This window comes from Athene cunicularia, assembly GCF_003259725.1.
Source record: "Athene cunicularia isolate RWA chromosome 4 unlocalized genomic scaffold, athCun1 chr4_part2, whole genome shotgun sequence".
In the NCBI taxonomy this organism is placed as follows: domain Eukaryota; kingdom Metazoa; phylum Chordata; class Aves; order Strigiformes; family Strigidae; genus Athene; species Athene cunicularia.
The window spans coordinates 16,022,397-16,046,089 of record NW_020799099.1 but is presented as its reverse complement, the minus strand read 5'-3'; the positions used below and the strand labels follow the sequence as shown (position 1 = coordinate 16,046,089).

At 38.7% G+C, this 23,693-nt stretch overlaps 2 protein-coding genes across 3 annotated transcripts in view; both read right to left on the bottom strand.

The window, feature by feature from the left end:
• The window catches only part of ETNPPL (ethanolamine-phosphate phospho-lyase), a 12,581-nt gene extending 11,771 nt beyond the window's left edge, over positions 1 to 810 (bottom strand). The window contains exon 1 of the mRNA XM_026847925.1: positions 752 to 810. Coding sequence (XP_026703726.1) covers positions 752 to 810 — 59 coding nt within the window. The remainder of the gene's footprint in view (positions 1 to 751) is intronic.
• A 5,278-nt stretch (positions 811 to 6,088) lies between these two features.
• Positions 6,089 to 23,693, bottom strand: part of COL25A1 (collagen type XXV alpha 1 chain) — a 152,697-nt gene continuing 135,092 nt past the window's right edge. For both annotated transcript variants that reach the window (XM_026848061.1, XM_026848062.1), the window contains 6 exons: positions 23,218 to 23,271; positions 21,949 to 21,975; positions 21,144 to 21,197; positions 15,397 to 15,483; positions 12,561 to 12,599; positions 6,089 to 11,805 (listed from right to left, as the gene is read on the bottom strand). In XM_026848061.1, the coding sequence (XP_026703862.1) occupies positions 11,803 to 11,805; positions 12,561 to 12,599; positions 15,397 to 15,483; positions 21,144 to 21,197; positions 21,949 to 21,975; positions 23,218 to 23,271 (264 nt within the window). In that variant the 3' untranslated portion in view covers positions 6,089 to 11,802. The remainder of the gene's footprint in view (positions 11,806 to 12,560; positions 12,600 to 15,396; positions 15,484 to 21,143; positions 21,198 to 21,948; positions 21,976 to 23,217; positions 23,272 to 23,693) is intronic.

The following is a 23,693-nucleotide window of genomic DNA, read 5'->3' as shown; positions in this document are numbered from 1 at the left end:
GGTTTTTCGGTTTTCCCTTTCGGGCCACTCGTGTGTACTACTCGGCTAAAGCTCCGCCGCGGGTTGCCTCCGCGCTTTTGAGTTTTTTTTTTTTTTTTATCGATGCAAAACGGCGCAAACTTGCAAAACAAGCGACTCGCTGCGGAGGGACAGCGCGAGAGCCCGGTGGCCACCCAGGTCCCAGCGGCGAACCTGCCATGCCTGCGTTTGCCCACCTTTCGTCGGTCATTCTGGTGGCCAAAGCACTTCTGCTACAGACATCCTCGTGGGAGGCACCAAGCAGTTGATTAAATCAAAATTAGGGTCATAATTCAAGGACCTCACAGCTCCTTATCTCCCAGAACCTGTTTGCAGGTGTAGGCTGAGATGTACACTTGCATACATCCATCAAAGCCTGCATCTGTGTTTCTTGTAAAGCAGGGCAAATTAGTAAGAGCTATTGTTTCCTATGCTTCTGTATAGGTAAGTAGGTAAGGGCTCTAGCCCTGGTGCTCTGATGCATTGGCACACACCCTTTTTGGGTCTAGGCAAGACCTAAGTGTAACTGGTCCTACGATCTCTCTCTAACCAATGTAGAACTGGTCTGCTTGAATGTGACATTTCTTCATGGTTACCCTTGATAACCATCTCACTGGACATCAAAGCCTGTAAGAAAAAGGGGACGAATCTGTAGGGAAGAAGGGCAGAATTCATGGCAAGAGGCATCACATTTCCAAACAGCAAAGCTGCCAGTGGAGCACCTCACCTTTACCTTCTCCCTGCCACAGATGCACTCTCTCCTCGGCTGGAGGCTGCTTCTTTGAGCTGCATGGGTAGACAGCAGCAAAACCTGCGCCCACGTCCTCGCTACCCTGTCTGTAGCTCAGCTGTGCCACCTGCAGCGCTATGTTTGGAAGGGTTTTCAGTGAGCATATGTAAAGCCACGCAATTTCCTGTGCTGATGATACTTGTCTTTTCTAGATCAGTATCCAATAAGTCGTCCCAAATTTTGCAGATGGAAGAAACCCACCTCCTGATTTATACTTTTTTTTTTTTTTTTTTTGTATCTCTGCCAATAAGCCACCTTGCTGCTTCTCTAATCAAGCATTTCTTTTCCTACAGGCATTTTCTTGAGCTTCTTCAGACAGTGTTAATTTGAAGCTCTGCAGCTTTCACATTCCTGCTCCATTGGCAGCCTTGCCTCACCAACCAACAAAACCTCCATGTAGCAGAAGTGGTAGGAGGCACCAGTAGCTACACCTCTAGATCCTGGCAGAGACAGCAGCTGCCTGTCTTCAGTGCCTTGTCCAGGCAGAAGGCAGGGACTTGAAAGATTTGAGGGAGCTGTCGAAGCTGTCAGCTAGGGCAGTATTGCGCAGGCAGCAATGAGACTCATTGATGGGTCAGGAGAGGAGAACAGGAATTTAGATCTGCTAACATCCAAATCCAGCCTAGGCTAGAGCCTGTCAGGAATGCTGTTTGCAATGCTTCTCCATTTTGCTTGCTTCTCTGCAAGCTGGGGAATGATAAGTAGCATAGGGCAGATGTACTTCAGGTTGTACACATTATACACTGGACCTCATTGCAATCCCTATGTAACAGTAATGTAAAGGAAGGCTAGAGTTCAGGTGATGAACGCGAACCTGAGGCCAAAGGCATTTCAGGAGCCAGGATTGTCCCGCACCCAGCTGGTGCGTGCCCTCTGTTAGTGCCAGGCACGGCCCTGGCTCTGCTCTGGGCTGCTGGGAATGCTCCCACTGGGAAACTTCAGCTGGTTATGCCGACCTGCCCAGTTTTGCTTGCACAGACCTGGACCACAAACAGATTTAAGGGATATGCAAGCTACTCCTTTACAAGCATGCATCAGCAGACAGCCCTGCTTGTATCAGGGCTTTTTGTTCCAGGTTTAGCAAAGGAAAGTTTGTTAACAGCTAGATTACTAATTGCTTGAAGCAACATTAAACTTCATCAGGAAAGCTCAGAGTGGTAGGTGAAGTGGCTTGTTGGAAGGGGAGGGGGTGTGTGCTGCTCCTTCCACTTGCCTTCATAAAGCTGTGGAGTAAATACTAGCAGCTACTTCTTTATGATATAGAGAATTATTAAAAGTGTGGTTTTTTTGGCTTTTTTGGTGTTTTTTTTTTTCCCTTAAATACTGTTTTCTCCATCCTGCTCTGTTTGCTTTCTGAACATTTTAATTGATTTTTTTGTCCACACTTGTTTAAGAGCTTTATCCTGGCAGGGTACCAGCAACGAGCAGCCTAGCTCCCTGTATGGATGGTAAAAATGAGTGAATATTTCTAAAACCTATTCAAACTATCCAAATAAAGTGCCTTTGCCTCCCTATTTAACTGTTTAAGAAGTTAGTATACCTTTGAAAAACAATGAATTGCTAGCATACCCTGAGAAGCAAACTTATTACAGATCGTCATTGGAAAATAATCTGCACTGAAGATCTGTTTCAGTACAGAAAGGTAAAGACAGACAAACCATACTTGTCTGCACCTTCTCAGGGATAGCCAGCTGCTTGGCAGTTACTCTCAAAGAGGAATGGACTTGCCTGCGAGTTGATGCAGTGATCTGTGCAGCAGGCCAATGAGTCAGTCGAATGCAGGATGAGAATTGGGCACAAACAGGCCAAGGGGAAGGCAGAAAAGAGCAAGATTATGTTAATCACTGAGCTTCACGGCATTACTTTCCAGAGCCATTTGCATGCTTGCTAGGTCCTGAATAATTTTTGAGAATCATTTCATTGCTGAATGTACCAGTAGTGTTTGCAGTTCCAGATTTTTAAATGGCGAATTTATTCTATATACACCTTTCTGACACAAGCTAATAGGGACAGTTGGTATTTTATAATCTTTTTTGGACATATTTTTTTATCAGTTTTATCTCAGACAGAAACAATTACATCATTAAAATCTTAATATGCCGAAGAGAAGAGAGTTCCTAAAAGCCTGCAAAAAGTTGACAGGTACTTGTTAGCTCCAGGAGGGAGCAGCCAGACAAAGGTGATGCCAGTGACAGCTCATGCCTGCTCAGTTTAGGTGTGGACACTTGGAAAACTGAGTCAAGCTGTAACCTGCCCAGACAAAAATAATCAGGATATTTCTTAGTTTTGAACATTCTGTCTTGGTGTAAGCACATGAAAAACCTGCATCTTGGTTGATGTGACAGGAGCTGTGGCCAGCTTTGATCTCAGAGACAGACAACCAGCTTGAGTGTAACGATACTAGCAGACCATGATCTCTCTGAGGAGGTTTGTGTACAGTATTTTCCCAAACACTGCAGGTTATATATATTTATATTTGTATGCATGCATATATATATATATATATTTGTGTATATGTGCATATAGACACATATATACATACATATATATGGAGCATCCAAGCTCCAAGTTTTGAGCATGAATCCAACAACACTGTATTTTTCTCTGCATCCAGGAGAAGAGAATACTCTGTCTGGAAATCAGCAGAAGCTGACAGAAGAGAAAACAAATTATTAACTCCAGAAGACATGAAGATTCTTGCAGGAACATGACTTAAATGTTTTGGCATTCCCTTGTTTGTCTTCTTTTAATATTTATTTGGATGCAGTTGTTACTACTTGCTGGAACATGAACGCTTTGTCAGCTCGTTTTGTTTTGTTCTTTTTGTTTTTAAACATTTAGTTGGGTGTGGTTATTATAACTGAGCCACTAGGTGAATCTGTGTGAGATGAGGATAGGAGAAGCCACTTCTGTTGCTTATTTTTTGACTTCTGAGGTCCTTGTTACAAATGGATAGGGATTAGCAAGTTCAGAAGCTCCACAAAGAAAATTCGATGTAATGGCCTTTAAGTATTTAATTAAAAGGTCCATTAAAAAAAAAAAAAAAAAAAAAAAGAAGTGGCAGGCATTTCACATGCAGCCCTGCATGTGCTTTGGCACATCACAAAGTTCTGAAGGAAAGTCATGTCCCAGGAATGCTGTAGGATGTGAAGGCTATAGGATATTTGTTAGCTGGTTTGACTTTAGAGGGAGTGTGATACTGAAAAATAACAGGGAGGCAGTAAAAGGACTCCAGCAGCAGCCAGGGCAGGTTGGTTGTTAGCATACTGGTGACACCACTGAAAATAGGTAGACTGCAGGCAGAATGTTTATAGTGACATGTCTAACATCAGAGTAGCTACAGCACTGGGAGGGAAAAAAAGCAGGAACTGTCCAGAACGTACTTTGTTTCTTGGCAGGACATCATCATCATCTCCTGGAACTGCCTTCCCTCATCTGCAAGAGGAGAAGAAAGGAGGAAGCTGGAAGAAAGAAAAGCCCAAGAGCAACCACAGCAGAAGAGACTTTGCCTGGGTCTGGACTGCTTGGCTGGGGTGGCAGCAGTACTTGCAGCCCCCTGGGCCGCACGTGACAGAGCAGCATCTGCACTCAGTGGCGCTGGGCACTTCCTCGGGGATGCTGGGTACACTGAGCAGTATGTACCTCATCTGGGAAAAGCAGCAAGGCTATTTTTAGTTACCCCAAGAGTCTAAAACTGAGTTGGGTAAGGTTAATGGACATTTGTGGAGATTACTAAGAATTAATAGTACAGGTCAAACCCCCATGGTGCTCATTCTCTCTCTTAGCCTAGAGCAGGGGTTCTCAACATTTCCTTCACCGCATACCCCCTTTAAATACATTTTATGGCTGTGGACCACCAAGACTCAATTCAAGATTTAAAGCACTAGACTGCATCAAATATTTATTTCAATTTTCTCATTAAGCGTCTTCAAATTTGAAGAGAAGGGGAAATAAGTTAATCTGTTAATGCACACACTCATAATATCTTCATTGCAATGATCCCATATGAATTTAAAATAATAGCAACAATACTCTTCTTGCTCAAATTGCCCATTTTATGGTATGTTAACATGCTAATTATAAATTTGATGCCAATTTTGACATTAAAATTTGATTAAAAGTTTTGACGATTCTTCTCAACACACACACACACACACACCCCACCCCTTTTTTTTTCTGTATTCAGTCACCATATATTTTTGTTTATGGGTCCAGGGCCACCACTTGGAGGAACAGACCTCAGCACCATTGTGACCCTAAAGAGGGTCATTGGGTTAAGAAAATGTCTTTAAGAGCAAAACCGCCTAGTTAAAGTGGCTCCCACCAGCCGTACTAGAACCGAATATACTAGTGCGTCAGGGCAGGCAGGGGTCAGGGCTTGAGTATGAGAGGAGCATTGAGGGGAGGGGGCTGTGGGAAAAGGAGGTGCAGTGTTTGCTGAGGGACAGACCAAATGTTTCCAGGCTGGATGTTCCCCACCCCTGATTTAACCCTTCACAGATCACCTGCGATGACATCGCAGACCACAGTTTGAGAACCACTGGCCTAGAGTGAGTACATTTTTGAGGTGATGGAAGGGGAAACAATGTGGAGTGTTTTGTTTGTCTGAAATATTTTGGGATTTAGAAAACCCAAACATTGAAATACCGCTTTGAAAAGATTACAGCTGCGGCCTAATGTTTTATTTTTCAAAAAAAGTCCTTTGTTCAAGGAGACTCCTGCAAAAATGTGTCATCTTAGACAAGGGTACTTGAAAATATACCATTTTGCAATAATTATTATGCTCCATCTTTTCTGAACTAACTGGATTTTTGGTAAAACAGACCTTCACGTTCTAGCTTGCACTGTTACTCGTGACACTGCCCGTGTACATCTTTATTTTTCAGTAGTTCAGGTTTATTTTTCACCTTCAGTATTACAGAAAGGGGAGACTGGTGATTTTCAGCTTTATTTCTTTGGTTTTTTATTGCATACTATAGGAAAATGGAACAAGTTGCAAAGGCCCTGATTTTTGTGTGAATGTGAATACTGACTGATACGACCTGCACTAGATTTCAAACTACAGATTGGCACAATGTAGCACACACTTTTTCCAATCCAGACAGACTAGAACAATTTTTTGCAGCAACACTAAGAACTTTATAATTATGCAAAATCAGCACCAATGATTGGATTAATATTTTAATAATTACACACTTTTTACATTATGAAAATAAATCATAAATAGTGTAAAAATAATTCTGAAGATCAACTTCTCACAAGCAAGAAACAAAACCTGAAGTACAAAACTGAAAGAAAACAAAACTGTATCCAACTGAAAAACAAGGAGAAATTTTAATAATAAAAACAAAAGCATGCTGTTTGATCAGGTTCAATTAAGTCAGGACCAGAGGCCACAAGAAAGTGGTAATTAATAACAAATTAAAACGGGTGATTAAAACCTTGCAATTCTTTTCATTACTTGCCAAAGGAGGTCTCATGACATATTTACAGTGCTAAGACACTCAAAATATTTCTAGTATTGATAATATGATACTGACCCATGTGATTTTTTCCCCCCGAGCATTGTAATCCTTGCCAAATTACTTTTCTTTGTATTTTTCTCTTCTACTGCATTTATGAGACCATTTGCAATACAAAAATAACAGCACATATAGCTGAACTTAAAAAAGTAAAAAATACAAATAAAAATATATAATATTTTCCAAAGGAAAAAGTCAGATACATACATCTTAATAACATTTTTAAAGTTGTGTGATATTTTCCCAAACATGTACAATAATATAAGAATATCCACATATATGTTAACAATATGTAAAACATTCTTTCACCAACCCAACTCTTCATAATACTTCCGAGAAGTGTGCAAGTACCAATGGTATCTGGGAAATTCATACAATTTATTTTTTCAATAGAAACAACTAAAACACTAACGGTCCCAGGTTAAGTTAAGGCCCCCTGTTTTCGAAAGACAATTCAATTTCCAAGCAGCACTGATAATTGGATGCATTTAAAAATAAAATGAAACAAAAGCAACACTCCAAATCCTTTTTTTTTAAATACAAACTCCACCTGTTTTGTGGAGTGTCTTTTTTAAATTCTGCCAGAAATGATAGTGGCAGGCACTTGTTTCTAACAGCATTTAATGAATCCAACCACCATGTAAAATACTTCAATAGCAGAGGGTGCAAGAAAATCTTCATTTGTACATGATAGCAACATTCAGATCCATAAAAGCAAGTTGCAGAAAGGAAAAAAAAAGTAAAATCAGATGTTAGTTTTAATTCTAGTCACTGAAATGGAATAATTTTTTGCAGTGACTAAAAGTTAAACTTTTGACCACTATCTTTGCAGATACTAGTGTTCTGTGTGACTGTGTTGTCAAAAATTTAGGTCTCATTAGGTAAAACACAGAGATTAAAAAGTGTAATTTAAGATGGTCAAGCAGCAGAGATCAGGAAATTCAAAAGAAAAGGTCAGCTCCTGCATGCCTTGAACATCTTCATCACATTCTATAGATTGGGCGTACCTCTGCAGTTCTTACTCACTGAAGTGGTCCTGATTTATGCAAAACCCCACTGTTGAAGTTGATAATATTCCCCTTGTTATTAGGATCAATACCTAAGTCCTTCCTTCGGCACTTTGCAAGGGAAGGATGCATTGCTCTCCGTTTTCTTGCTGGGGAAAGGGAGGCACAGCCAAGTGAAGAGTCTTGTGTGGCTGAGCCCCGGTTTGCAATCCAGGTGCAGTGTTGGTCAGTGGGACAAATCTCTCTAAACCCTGACAGGATCCAGAATTTGAACCACATCCTTTGACTCCACCTCCGACAAGGACCAAAGGTCTGCTCATCCCATTTGGGGTTGCATCGTCTCTTTTGCTGGCCTAACTGAGTAACCAATGCTCACGTGCACTCTTCCACGAGTGTAACGCTCAGTGGATCTGATGCTACCTTTCCACGCTGTACATCAATCTTAAGAATTATCCCTTTTTAAACTCTATACTTTACACATGTCCAGGTTTATGGATTTGATCATTCTGAAACTCATTCACACTACTTACATGGTAGACTAAAACAATATATAAAGAGGTGGATGAAGAGTGTCATTCTGCCTGGCTACACTATCAGAATGTGATATCAAAATCAGCAATAAATATATAAATCAAAACCATACATTGTATCATTGTTTCATGAATTAACATTTCATGCTTTATCTCAGGAAAAAAATAAAAAGGTGTCCAAAGCATCTTGAAAGAAAGATTCCCCATAGCTAATCTATGAATATGAAGACAAGAACCATGTATGTTAGATATATTCCATACAGTGCTTAGAAAACTTGCTGCTTCTGTAGCAGGACTTCTGCACAGTGTGGTAACAGATGATTACAAAACTTGCTATGAAACAAATACTGAAAACTCTCAAAGAAACAAGAATTAATCACACCTGAAAAAGTCAGGGATATAGAAACTATGCAGACTAATACCACTACACATTTCTACAACCGAAAAGACTGGTAGAGGAACTACAGTTCCTGTCACAAACTAAACAAAACAAATCATGTCTATTTGGAGGAATGCTACTAAAAGATACAACACACAGATGGTTCAAACTGTAGCTTTGCCATCAAAAGAAAAAAGATACACTAGCACCAAAAATAGTTGTTTTTTAAACAAAATAAACACGCTGCAAGTCTTCAAAGGGTGCTTTTCTTGGATGAAATATTAAATCCGTTTTTTTTGTTCTTATACTGAACATGTAGCTTTTCTAGATCCTGTTAGGTTTCATCTCAAGTCAGTCTTTGAGGTGAAAATATTAATTTCAAATCTATGTATATAGTTTATCCTGTCAAATTAAATTATCTGCCGTTCACCCATGGTCATTTAAATGGAATGAACTTTTCACAATACTGAACAATATGGAAGCTTAAAAAAGTTAGATTATTTGGAAAAAAATCAAAGTGTCCTACCTGCTGGGAGTTAAATAAAGAAATTTCTTTACAAGGCAGAAAAGAAATTGAATTAAGGTGCTTAAGTGTTTCTTCAGCAGGGTCTCAGTGTCATGGAGTTAAAGGAGAATTGGGTTTTGACTAACACCTAACAGTAGTGTTTATAATTATATCCTGAATGAAGAAATCATGAATCGCTGCTCTGCTAACTTTATTGATGTGTGTAGAAACGGATGCTATGAGGACAGCCTAAAAATACAGGTATACTAAAAAACATGGAAGTGCTAATGGCGGCATGCATTTAATAGCTCTTTATCTTGTTGCTATTTCTTAAATGAGTTGTGTTTGTGGCCACTCTTGATATGGAACTGCTAAAACATCTAGCCAGATAAAACATCCCACCTGATTTTGCATTTGAATACTCTGAGGGACATTTTAAAAATACTTCATCTTACTGTATGATTGCCAGTATTTGATATTTTATGAAAACGTTTCACATATATAATATACCTAGTCAGATGTGCCAAGTGAAGACATAAGTGTTAAGAGACTCCTTTCTGCTAGATGGGCAGCTTGCTCCTCAGTCTGGTTTTTTTTTGAGATAGTGCTTCTTAAATAAGCAGACTAAAACTGACAAGTCAGAGGGCTTACACGGTGCTCCTCTTGTCCCCTTTCTGGAAAGTCTCTTATTCACATTCCTGCTGTAGCACTCTGTTAACACTTTATATTCAGTCTACGCCACGTACAGGCTTTTACTATTCTAATCATGATTATTCAAACAGGTTGATACTTGCATCTGTGAATATTTAAGTAAATAAAAACATTTTTTACTCATATCTGTGAACACTTGTTTATTTCTTGCTATTGGAAAAATGGAATTGAGCAGTAAATATATATATATATTCAGTATACATATCTATATAGTGTTGAATTTTGCTTTTAATAGTAAGCTACCACTAGATGGAGGCCACTAAATTAATTTTTAGTTTTGAAAACCTGTGGAAGATTTTCCCCCATTAAAAATCTGCTTTTGTTTCTGATATACCAAAATGACAATAAAGATTTAGCAAAGTGAAAGACTGCATTATAGTGGCATTTGTGCAGCAATACAAAAAGTGCAACCACAGCAGGTCCCTATCTTCACATGATATAGAAATGATGGAGCAAGGAAAAATATGCATTCCAAGAAGGGCAAGGTGTGTGCCCATGGATGGAGACAAGCTGTCTTCCTTAACTTTACTTTTGGTCTACATATGAAAGACAGCCTCAGAAAAGTAACTACAAAAGTTTGTGATCATCCTGCTACACACTAGGAACGGAAGTGATATAAAAAGAATTTCCATCTGCCAAATATGGCACCATTTTTCATAAACTCGTCTCTCAAACTAATTACAGTGCACCATATGAAGACTCAAAACTGGAAAAAGTACCTCATGGCAAAAACTACAAATGTGCACAAATTAAGTATTTCTAGCAAGAAAAAAAAGTGGAGAAGCAAAACTTTGCCAATGATTCTGTAGAAAACTATTAATCTGAACAGAAATGGAGAAATACTGACACCTTTAACAAGTGTAGTGCGATGACAAGTGTGCAATGGTAATCACACAGACTTGTTTCTCTCCAAGGTTTTTTGAGTAGTAATGTCCACTAAGGTCACTGTAACAGCAGAAGAAGAACAAGAAGAATAAATCAGTCTGTGAAACACAAAAATAAACTCTTTTCTTTTTTAGACTTGCAGGCTTCAAAGACTCTGAAATAAAAACTGTTAATACTGAAACAAGACGAACATGTGACTTGAAGTATTTTCTTCAATGCCATCATGACAAATGTTGAATGGATTATTAAAATGCATCCTTTATGGCAACAGTTATGGGAAAAAGAAACAAAATTAACCATAGCTTCCAAAATTCTGCAGAGAAGTTCAGCTAGTTTTGTGTAATTTGAACTGTATCACCTGAAAACCACACCATGGTACATACATCTCTGGCCAGTTCCATTATCTTCCTCCTCTGGAGGAGGATGTGCCAATTCATCCCCACCTCAAGAATGCTTTTTCCTCCAGCAGTCCCAAAATACAATACGCAGAGCAGATACTCTGTCCATCCTTGAGTAAGGTTGAGAAGCTTCTGGTCTCAGGCAGTGTCTGCCACCAAGTGATCCCTGCAGCACCTCTGTAACCTTTTCAAACAACCCACAGAGAAGTCTGGTTTCTTCTTCTAACTTCTTTCCTTCTTGAGTAAGGACTCGACAGGGCCTGTCGTGAATGTCTTCACGACCGTGAGCAGTGCAAGGCAAACCGATGCTGATTAACAGGCAGGACCCTCTTTGATCAAAGGGGCCAGGTGACCCGCAAGACTGGAAGCCATCCACCTGCAGCTGGAACTCTATTCCCCAAAAATTCAAGGCCTTTTTCTATCCTCCTGTGGTTTATCTCTTTTTAGCAATAAGCCACGGTGTGACTCCCTTGAGATGACAAAAGGAAACAATTCAGAAGCTGGAATCAAAGGTCACTGTGAGCAGCCATTTAGCACATGACGTGATCACACAACAAGCAGGTTTGGCACACAAACTCATGCTTTTAGTCCGTACAAGCAGATATGGTGGCATGAATCAGTGAAGTGTTTAAGATGGACATGGAAGCCAAGTCAGTAAACTCCAACAGCAGCTGGTACAGTACATTTCATAGCATTTTGCTCTTATTTGGTCACAATTTTTTGTAAACTTGTTCATGGCACTCATTGTCCATGCAGGTCCGCAAGCCAAAATGTAAGAATTTACAGAAATAATCAGATTTCTATTATTGATCACTGTATCAAGATCATTCTCTCTCTCATTAGAGAGAGAATCTTTGCAGGTTTACTCTGCAGTTAAATATCATCTAACTGCAGATGTAAGTGAAAAAAAGATGTACATGTGGACTATTGCAAACAAATAGAAGCAGCTACATGTAAACATATCTCAGACTTGTAAAATTGAATTTTCAGTTTGCAACTATAAATACAAAAAGTGGAGCACTATATACACAACTTCATGCTTGTAAGGTTAGATTCATCACTGCAGAGACAAAAAGAGATACAGATTAATCAAATTAGTAAACCAATTTCATATTTCTATTCCAAATTCATAGAAAATGAAGAGTTGCAGATACAGATATTTATTTCTTCAGCACCAGCTATTATTCAGAGATAAATGCACCCAGGATTTCACTTATGCTTTATGTTTTCTAATGTATTATACACCAGTATCCCTCCATCTACATTATTCTGAATGCTGTTTTTAAATCTAGCAGTGTCTAGGTTAAATCTTTACTAAAATAATGTTGCCAGTTAATATTAGCAGACAACATAACAACCAGGAGAATATACAGAATAATAGAAATGTAGGCAAAGAGAAGGGCAGGATGCACTGTTCTTCTGGGTATCCCAGAAAAATAATATCATAATAGATCAATAGAAATATTTGATAAAAATGCCATATCCATGAATTTTTATAAAGAATGGGAAGCAGTGATCAAGTGCAGAAACCAAAGGATGTGTGATTCTTCATATGAAAGAGAAAAGTCTTGGACTTCCCAGAAATCCAACGTCAACTGTCTCTACAATACTGCCTCAATGAGTTATTACTTGTACATGTATTACAACCCCATCACGCTGACTACTGTCATGGTGAGGTCTTATTTTGCATTGTTGCATACATCTGTCTAAGAGGCTCTGAAGTATATTCTGATACTGTTCAATATCACTGTGCCAGGCTTTTCTGTGTGCCAAGCAAGTACTGCCCCTGAAAAGGAAAAGTTCTGCCCATCCTACCTTTTGCCAACAGCCAGGCATTGGTAATCCATCAGGACCCTGTTTCAAGGGGAGGGGGAAAAAAAACAAGCAAAAAAGCAGAGTTAGGTTTGATAGGATAGAGACTACATCCACATCTGTCAGAACAGTTGAAGCAGCTCTGGCTTTTTATCTACTAAATAGCTACCAGTTCCTAACATTTCCTCTCTTGTTCTCAAGGTGAAAGAAATGTCAAAGAAGAGAAGGTTTACACTGTAAATACATATGTGCGCCTCTCTGCCTTAAAGATTTTTTTTTTTCCTAAATCAAACAGCTTCATCAGTTTCTTATTGCTGTTAGAGCTCAGGCTGCATATTATTTTAAATATAATCTGTTATTCACAACAATTTGTAGCTGAATGTACAAGATCAATGAGCAAAAAAAATATTATCAGTTTTATCTGGAGGGTATTGTGTTTTATGGGTCCCTAGTATAAAGTTAACCCAATGATAAGATAGCAAGTCTCAAATTTGAGTAGTATCATTTCTGTTCACTTTCATTCTTAGCTTCTGAATGAAGCAACAAAATCTTAAGGCCTGAACATACCTCAGGTGACACAGTGGAAGAAAACATCAGTGGTGGGAGGAGGGCAGTACAGCGGCACTGATTATTTCATTGCTTGGATAATATGCCCACCTAATTTCATCTTATGTTAGTGAGAGTCACTCCATTTCTTTTCTGTCACCACCCTACTTTCACATATCTCCATGTGTCCAGCAAGATCAAAGCCAACTTTTGACCACAGTCAAACTGGTTTTCATGGAACTAATTTCAATTTACATGGCTATACAGGACTTATCCAAAGAGTTATATGCTCAGAATTAAGGGGCACTAGATTATACATGAGCAGAAAAAAAATCAGGCCCTGACATTTTTTAGAATATAGAACAATACTGTGAATATGTGAATTATATATGTGAATTTACATGTGAAGACAGTGTTAATGAGAATATTTGAATGTGTTTGCATGTAATCTGATAGGAATGGCTTGCTGCCTAAAGCGAGAAGTAGTGCTGTTTGCTTAGTAGTTTTTTCTATGAACAGAAAATTTTTCATCTATCAATGATTGTTAGTGAATCTCCAGATATAAATGATAATACAGAGAAACATTTTTAAATTACAAAAGCATGCTTGATTATCCCCAACAAAATATGAGATATGGTTACCATTAATTGGAAGCAAACAAAATGGACTGTGGAATAATCTTAATGGACTATGTATTTAAGATTAAAATCCATCAATTTCAAATTAGAATTTCTATAGTTGAAATAAAATCTACTTAACATTCATCTTAGAGAACCGTGCTTAAGCACCAAACAATATCAGAACATGCAGATCAAATTTTACTGTGAACAAATAAAAAGAAAATCTTCCTTGTATCTTTAAATGTGTATGTACTGTTCTTTTTTAAAATGGAAAAGAATTTAAACTTACTTTGCCATTAAATAAAAATCACTGTTGCCAGATTGGTACAAGGGAGAGGGTCAACAAGTAGCATTTTAGTATAGGTGGGAACTTGAATTCATGCTAACATAGGGTGGGGAGTGTTGTGTGTATTCCAGGAAGGTAAGTTCCAAGGGTAAGACCATTAAATTGAAGACATTAAATAACAAAGACAGTGAGGGTTTGGGCTGCAGACCGTTATCTTCTTACAAACGTCAGGTAAGCTTTTCATTTCCAGATCTGTTTGAATAGTATTTGATGAACAGGACAGACAATAAAATTATTACTTGTGTAAGGTCTGGGAGATCAGACTCCAGCTTGCCTTACTGGAAACCTATGATTTGATTTTTAGAAATAATATTTACATTATACATGACTCTTTTTGGCCAAATCCTGAAAACGTGCATCTAAGACTACATGGATTTGAAAGGAAGACCAGGGTGCAGAGTAGCTCTGGGACAGGCTAGGGTGAAAAACTGAGCCAGTGCAGACAGAAGTCATCAGACTTGATTAGAAGTGGACATTGGGCTACATTTCTACAAAGACCTGTGTTCAGGGTGAGTAAGGCAATAGGTATTTTGTGAGGAAAATCACAAACCAACGATTCTTAGGGAAAATGTAGGAAGGACACAAACTTATAAATTGCCATGTGATGTGGGAGCAAACTGCTGAGAGTTAGGTTTGAGGTGTCAACAAAAATGTGTGTTCTCTCATTGCAGTTATGATCACTTAAGCAGTTGGTTTGTTCATGCACATGCATGTGTTACATGAATAATGTAAAGTCAGCTCAGAAAAACATTACTTTACATTAAGAATGTCTGACTACAAACAAAGGAACTGCATGCAGGGTTGGTAGGAAAGAGAAATACTGTACCAATTGGCAAGGGGCATCCAGCCCATCCAGGCCAGGCTGGCCTGGCTCCCCTTTTTCCCCCTTAATTCCACGGAATCCCTGTTTGTAAAGATTAACTTGCAATGTTACTGTCAAGGAAATGCCTTCAGTATTGACTTAGCTGGAGTGAATAAACAACAACAGAGAGGCAAGAGGAGCAAGCTGAGCACCGCGGTGTGATTTCAACTTGTGAGGCACTGACTCTGGCACATCCCAGATTTGGTTCCTTTCCAACATGTTTGGCAGAAAATAATGAAAAAACCCCACAAATTTAGCCTGAGATATTAAGTCTGGGGCTTTAAATCAAATCAGAAGGTTGACAAAGTCTCCTCCAGTGTTTGCCAGAACTTCAGATTCAGATTAAGGCTGAATTAAGAAAGGGTAACAGGTGGCAGTAGCTGGTGCTTGTTCCTCTCCCCCTATTTCTTATTCCATCAGTCTACAGCAGGATGATCAAATCTCTAATACACAAGTAAGACGTACCAATGGGCAAGGTGCATCTAATCCAGGAGCACCCTGTTCTCCTTTCTCCCCTTTAGGCCCCTTTTTGCCTTTCTTTCCCTTTTCCCCCTGTGGATACAATGGTTTGGATAAAACAAGTTTCATTCTTTTGGAAAAAATTAAAGAAAGATTGGTTTAAAAGTTTTGGGTTTTTCTTTTTAAGCCAATGGAGAGCTGAAAGGACACTTACCACTGTGTTCTGGTTTGGATGGTGCATTATGTGGAAAAATAAATTATATGATCACAAGCAAGAACTGGAATCAGTCGGTATTAGTTTGTGTTGGTATTTTATATCAGTTATGAATATTTTGAATCCTAAAACAGGGCTTGAAATCATCCATTTCTTGAGACAGAGGCAAATCTGCAAATCCCTCCAGTCCACAGTCCAAAATAAGAGATCTCCTATTTGTTCTAAGTGATAGTACTGAAATACACAAACAATTAGGCTGAATTTGTCAGCTTCCCTAGAAGATTTGTCACTAGTGCAAAAGCAGAGTACATCAGAATAGTCTCTCTAAAAAAGACCTGTGGCATGGACGTTTCCCAAGGATGGCTGGTCTCTGGCCAGGTTCTATCAACTTCCACGGTGTCACGTCAAGGGTGAAACTGACCTGGAGCTTCCTTTGCTGAACTGACCATTTGCAGGGTGGTAAGAGTTTGGGACAAATCTTGTTCTCAGTGGTGTCCTGAGAAACCCACAGACAACACTGAAGGTGCACTCCTGTCACTCCAAATACAACATGACCATTTCAAACCCTGTTACAGAAATCAAAACATTTGAACTGCTTGATGGCGAGGTGCTACGACACTTTCAATGATTTCATAATGTCTTGTATAATAAAGTAATCAGAAGTGATAATTAGATTATTTATTTAAATATTACAACATTTAAATGTTCTCTCTACTGCAGGCAACATTTCATCTACTGAAATTCAGTCCTTTGATTTCACACTGAGTTTTCTTTTTAAATGTAAAATTTCCAATGCTTTAATTACTTATGGAAGTGAGATGACTCCCCTCAACAAAGTTACCTGCAAAGATGACCTCACCTTCGAGCAGTATAAGATGTTTAGAGAGTTCATTTTATAATTGATTTCACACCAGTTGATCACAATGGTAAATGAGTTTCAGGTTTGCTCTCAATTTCACAAAAATCAAAAAAGGTTCTGTTAAAAAAAAGGAAACAAATTGGACTAGGATTGTAAAAAATGGGATAGGAAACATGAGTAAATCAGGAATATCACAAAGAAATGGGAAAAATAGTCATAGGAAAATTAGTATGACATTGGAGAACCAGCAAGCGAGGTTGTGGCTATTGGGAGGATTTAATTCGTGAGGAAAAGGGTAAAAAAGACAGAGGAATTGTAAGGAATGAAGGTAAAAGGAGAAGGAAGGAATGCCCCTTTGGAAAGACAGACAAATTTTGATGAAGCATAGTAAACAGACATTTAACTAGTTCCACACCAGTACAGGAAGACTTAATCCATTACCACGAGAGAAAAACCATTTTTAGAGAATCAAAAATTAATTAGCAATATCATATTTAAAAAAGGAAGGAAAGCACATTATTCATTTAATAGCATACTTGACACATTCTAATAAAAAAATATTTTCCATGAACAAAACATATTGCATTCATGACATGATAGGAGCAAAGTTTCTTGTCTATCTTTCTGTGTGCCAAAAAGTCACAGGACAATATTTAGGAAAACAGCAATCTAAACATTACTGTTCTTCACCACATTAAAAGATTGTGATGTAAAAAATCCCAAGTCAGGAACCGTAAATTGGTTTTCATCTTAAACCTATACACATGACAGCACAGCACAGAAGCTCAACAGTTTCAGGATCAAATCTCATGTTATTTGTGCTCAATGTACCATCAACAGATTTGCTGAGAGTGTTATGCAAACACAGAGCACGGACATACTTCAAAAGTTATTCTGAAAATGGACAGTACATTTTGGTTTATGACTGGTTTGTATCTTTAGGACTTGTCTTTCTTTCACTTGTTGTCTTACAAGTCAGCAGATAACTATTTAAACTTCCAGTTCTGCAGGGCAAACCTATGATCTTATTCAAACCAGTGCAACAGTCATATGTGTAGAGAATGGCCTGGATTTCCTGTGTCCTTTACTACTTTTTCCATGGACTCAGTTCTTGTCTCTCAGTCTTCAGCTCCTGACCCTGAACTATAGAGAACCACAGGAGATATGGAGAATCTAGATCTGATGATGATTTAAAAAAATTAATTCCTGACCTTCCTCAGCGCCTAGAGAAATACAAATTTGTGGCACTGCTGTAAAATCTTTATGGTCAGAACAATCTCCAATGCTCACGTGCACAGATTTTTATCCATACAGTGTGTAGGAGAAAAAGGATGATGTCTTTCCAGCTGCTGTCATCATATTGCTTTGTCAATATTTATAACAAGAGACAGAAGTGCACATTTGGGATGAGAACCCCCTTATCTCCTCCTCCCCACAACACAATCTCTACCTTTTGTTAAAGGTTATTCCTTTTTAAAAGGATTTTTTTTTCTATTCATACAACTTGAAAATACAAAATCAATTGTACAAACCTTTTTCATGCTAAGTGCTCCTGGACTATAATTTTATATCAGTAATTACAGCTAGAACACTTTTAAAAATTATTTTTACAGCCAAGTTAAGCAGACATAATGCAAACACTGACTTGCTTTCACTGTAGCAGAACTACCAACAGGCTAAAAGAAAAATCATCAGTCTGAGACTCATCTCAAACTGAAGCAGTAAAGATTTATTCCCTGCCGATCACAGCAGGTCTATGAAAAAATGAAGTGTCACTGGTTCTCAATAGAATGTTAGTAATAATATCTATTTTTGCAGTGCAATTTGAATTAAGTTTCTTAACTAGAAACTTGCTAATCTCAGCTTGTGTGATGTCAGACAATATTATAAGGAATATTTAAATACCAAGAAATCATCAGCTGGACCCTCAACTTGTAAACTGGTTTACCTCTATTGAAATGGGTGCTGTTACACCAATTTGGTCATAATTAGAAATTGACATAATGGAAAACATCAGAACTGAGAAAATTTGTTATAACGAAAGATTCTATTAATTGCATTACGTTGTGTTTTTTGAGAGTGAGCCTTCCATTTGGAAAAGGAACCATTAATGCAGCTAAGGTGGTTTTGGCGAAACCAGTTTACTTGCAAGATACAACTATTTCCTCATTTCTGGAAAAAAAAGTGTGTCAAAACTGTGCAACAGAAGTCTATTTCACAGAGGTCTCAGCTATATCTTCCCTTATTTTTCCCTGAGGACTTTGCTGTCTAATTTTTTTTTTTTTTTTTTAAATATTCTGAGAATTTTTAAGGCAGAAATTTCATCTCCATTTTCATTCTAACTTTCTGGAAATGCTCTTAATCTGAAAGCCCATAAAATAACATGGTTTCAAACGCATATCTGCCAGACTTACTAAGTACTTTATCCCATGCATTCTCCTCAAGAAACAAGTTTTGCCTTTTCCTGGATTTTTAGGGTGATGGAGGAGTAGACTTCCTAGGAGATGTGTCCCGCAGCCCAAGAGAACAAGGCTACATGGGCAGCCTCAAGCATAACTGAGCTCAAAAAAAAGGCCTAACCATGCTTCGTGGCCACATACAATTTCCACATGCAATTCCTTTGTCCTCTTGCAACTGGAGGTCCTGTGTTTGAGCTATTTAGTCAGACTCTTGGAATAATGAACTAATACCCCAAAGTAGCATGCTATACTCTAGTACATTAAAATATTTTTACATCCTGAGTGCAAGAATCTCAGCTGTTCCATTTTCACATTATATCACAGTATATAAGCCAACTATTTTACCAGCCTTCCAGCTTTTCTTCCAGAGGTCTTCTGGGGCTCTGATGGCTGTATTTTGTCTGTGTATCTCTAGCTGTACCTGGAAACACAGACTCAGAAGGTCTGGTTGGAAGGGACTTCTGACGGTTGCCTAGTCTAACCACCCACCCTGAGCAGGACAATTCCTGATGCCAGGTCAGGTCAGGCCAGACCAGGTCCTGCAGTCCTCCAGGGGCAGTGGTTCAGCCACCTCTCTTAGAAAACTGTCCCAGTGCCGTGCTGCTCTCCCAGTGAACAAGGTTTTCCTAATAACCCCTCTGAACCTCTCAGGAGCAGCTTGTGGTCCTGTGTTTTCCTGTTTGCCATGACCCAGAAGAGTTTTGCTCCAACATCTGAATCTCCCCTTCAAGTAGTTAGGCTTCCTATTTGTCAGACTAAGCCAGTCCACCTCCTTCAATCTCTTCTATCAGTTGCATGTGCCCCAGGCCTATGTCAGATTAATAGTCACCTTCCTCTCCAACTTCTTAAGTTTTTCTTGAACTGGGAGGCTTAAAATACCATCTGCAGTATTCAAGCAACTTCTCTGGGATTTATTAGAGAGGGGCAATAACTTATTTTAATCTTGTGGACACAACCCTTCTAATGTATCCCAGTATAAGAACATACCGTTAAGCGCATTTGATTTGGCACTTACTGTAACTCCCCCTCAGCACAGGTTGGCCATTTTGCCAGTCATCTATCAGAGCTGATAGTTCTAAGTTACACCTTTCTACTGATAACTGCTCTCAAAAAGAAAAGCTGTTTGCTTGTGTCAGACAGACATGTGGTCTATGACAGCATGAAAGCTCACCATTCATTGTGATTACTCGGCCGGGTCAGACACTGCCTTTATAGTATTCATAAAGCACCTGCTTAAGCAACAGTTGTTCTGCAAAATCAGTACCTTATCAGTGGTCTCTGAGCTCAAAATAAGCAATATAACAAGAGACAGAGGGAATTATACATTTCATAGTACCCTTATCAATATGTTCTTGGGAAGTGTTTTGCCTGACAGTATTAAGAAAAGGTGAAAACAGCCATGGTGACTTTTTAGACCCACTTCTTGTTTAAGATATCATGATGGGAAGTGGACCTAGTATAACTCTGTACATGTCAGCTAGGCAAAAATAGGTGTTTGAACTAGAAAAATCACCTGCTGTGTGTATGGGCTTTTATATTAAGTGGCTTGGTGTGAGGGCTAATTCAGCAGTTTTAGTAACTGGGCTCTGTGTCACTAAGAAGAAATGGGGGAGATTTGCTGACAAGGTTTCTCTGCATCCATTTAGTCCTGAATTGCATTTTACTAAACATACTTCCAAGTCACTGTGTCTGGACAGTGAAAATGAAGTTAGGCTGTTTCTGTTAACTTCACCGTCTAGTTGGTCTACCAGAGCAGTAGAGTGTATGATTTAATTTCCATCCACAACTTAATTGTAAACAAGACATTACCAAAAAAAAAAAAAATTTAAACAGTTTCTGTCCTTACCCATTTGATATGGGACAGGTAGTGTTATACTGCAAGTAATTCCAAGGAACAGAGCTGGGGTCTTCAGTATAAAATTACTACCACAATGACACATTTCAGTGATGTCTGCATTAAAATTTCAGGCTGACACAGATTTTCAACAAGCATAGGATGGACTGGAGAAAATGAGAATAAAAACAAGCTGTGCTCTGGGGCATGGTGATATTACTAGTTCTGTGCATAGTTTTTCATAATTTTGCTTAGCATGTATCTATGATCTGCCTTTTGGCACACAGTAAAAACAAAGATAAGTTTTAATGGAACAACTTATAGCAAAAAGACAGCAGAACTGACTAGGCTGAGGAATCAAACAACAGTTAATAACACTGTGGTCACCTTTTCTCCCTTTTCTCCTATATCACCCTTTTCTCCTCGAGGACCAGGGAAACCCTATGAAAACAAAATGGACAAAGATAGGTCGACTTTTATTCACATGCAGGTTAAGCTTAAATACCCTTGGAAAACATAAAAAAAGATGATTTCACTACATGCTTCGTATGTATATGTGAGTTTTATGTGTACACATGCATGCACACAAGAGCATGTGAGACAAATCAGTCACGGTGATTGGTAAGAGTCATTTTGCCACCAGTGGAAAGAAATCATATCACTCAAAACGGCAACAGTCCATGCTATGTAGCATATGTACATTCTAGAAAAGTCTCCTCCAAGTTAGGTATTTCAGTGTAGGACTAGAGGAAAAAGCTTTCAGTAAGTCCTTTTAGCATGCCAGAGAAAGACCGTATATTTTGAAAAGTATCCCTTACAGGTTATGGAATTGTTCTCTTTAATTGGGATAAATTTATTTAACGAAGCGTTAGTGACTCCTTGTTCTTCTGTGACTGAGTCACAAGTCTGAATATTTTCTTATCAAGTGCAGTTTTTCAGCCTATTGACTTCCAAAGGCCCAACTACTTGTATTCCTAAGCACTATATCTGGTGGGGTCTGTCAGTAAGGGCTGTATACCACATAATCTTTGTCCTTGTTAGGACAGAGAAAGAGAAAAATGCAGCATTTAGCACAGTCTCTGTATGTACTGCATGCACACTGAATGGAAACAAAGGCGTTACACTCAGCAAGCTATTTCTTGAAAGATGCTTACCTACCATTAAGACAGTATTAGTCATACACATTACTTACATCGAGGCCAGGCTCGCCATCCTTGCCCTGCCAAAGAACCATATAAGCTACATTAGCATCCCTAAGCTGTGATAGTAACAGCTGCCTTGATACCCGACTTCTGCACTCCCTCTACACAGTGGTACCCCATGTTGCTAAGGCTGTAACACACAGCATTGCCGTTAGTGAAGGATGTTTCTGTCAGTGTTTAACATTGCCAGGAACTGATAACTTGACTGTAAAATTTTGCTTGGCTGTAAAATTTTGTTTGTACGCAGATTCCAGGAGCAAGCTAAAAATACAGAAAGCCTATCATTTTTCATTTTTTAGTACACAGGAAGAGGAAACAGAAATTGTTTTTTTTATTAAACTCACAAAAGTGACCCTCATATAAACATGCAGTGCAAGTTAATTTAACACTCCATGGAGCCTGAAAACTGTCTGTAGTCGTTGACTCCTGATCCAATTAAATGGATCTAATTAAACCACAAGTCTGTATTCCAGCTTAAATTAATTAATCAAACCGATTAGACTGTAGAGGGTATAGAAACGCTGCAGGTCCCTTGTAAAGGCTGGTTGTGCCTAGCCAGGCACATATACATGGCTTTTCTTGCATCAAGGTACAGAGCAGATGTGTATATGTACACACCTGACCCAAACATCAGCAAAGTAAAGAGAGTAAGTCAACTGATTTTATTGGGGCTATCCACATTAGGGCAAAGGAAGTTCTCACTCATAATTTAGGAACAGATAATATCATTTAAATAGTTGATTTAAGGCATATCATCTCCACCTATGAATGATCAATAATTAAATTCTCAGATTGCTTCTGAGCACATGGGACAGAAATGAAAACAAAACTGATCTCTGAAGTGTCAAACAAAACAAAAATATAATGGCAAAGTAGCCTTGCAGCATGGAAATCCAAGCACCTTATTGACATTAAGAAAATCACAGCTTTCCAGAGTTCATCCTGAACTCCTGCCTCTCTCACATGATCCCCAGACAGCTGATGGCCACTGGCTGCAGAAACAGGAGCACTTGCATTCCGGATTTCCCCCATCTTGCTGGTTCATGTCAGGTCTGTTTCGTTACTTTTGTATGATGACATGCATGGGAAGGAATCTAAGTCTGCGATACAGACCAGTGACCTTGCACTGTCAGGGATTGTTATCTATCTTCGCCTTTTCCAAATAACTGCACTGCTAGGTGAAAAGCAGTCATGAAGCACACAAAGTTTAATCAAGGAGTGATGAAAAGCACAATGTGTACAAACTATGTGCAACTTACAGGCAAGCCGTACGGTCCTCTGGGTCCAGGGTCACCTACAGTTCCCTTTTCACCCTAAGAAAAGATTACAGAACAAGCAAACAAAACATCGCCTATCTTAGAAATGATCTTTGACAAGTGCTTTAGGTTAAAGTTTATGCATTTTTAAATCTTTTGAGTGAAAAATATCCCAGGTAATTTATTTTTATTAAATAATTAAAGGGGCAAAAAGAAGTGTATTACTTTCTAGGCAAAATGTCTTTTCAGGCATATGACATGACATTTGTTTTTAAATCCATTAGAGAAAATATTTGTCAAACTGAACTTGCACTGATTTCAATTTTAAGCTTGTAACAGCTGTAACATAGCACTCAGTAAAAATCCAGTGTTGTAATGAAAAGTGAGGATATACATCATCAAGCTGCAGCATAGTACCAGAGATATGACACAATGACAAGAAAAAATCATGTGTCAATCAAAGCTTGTATTTAAGCAGG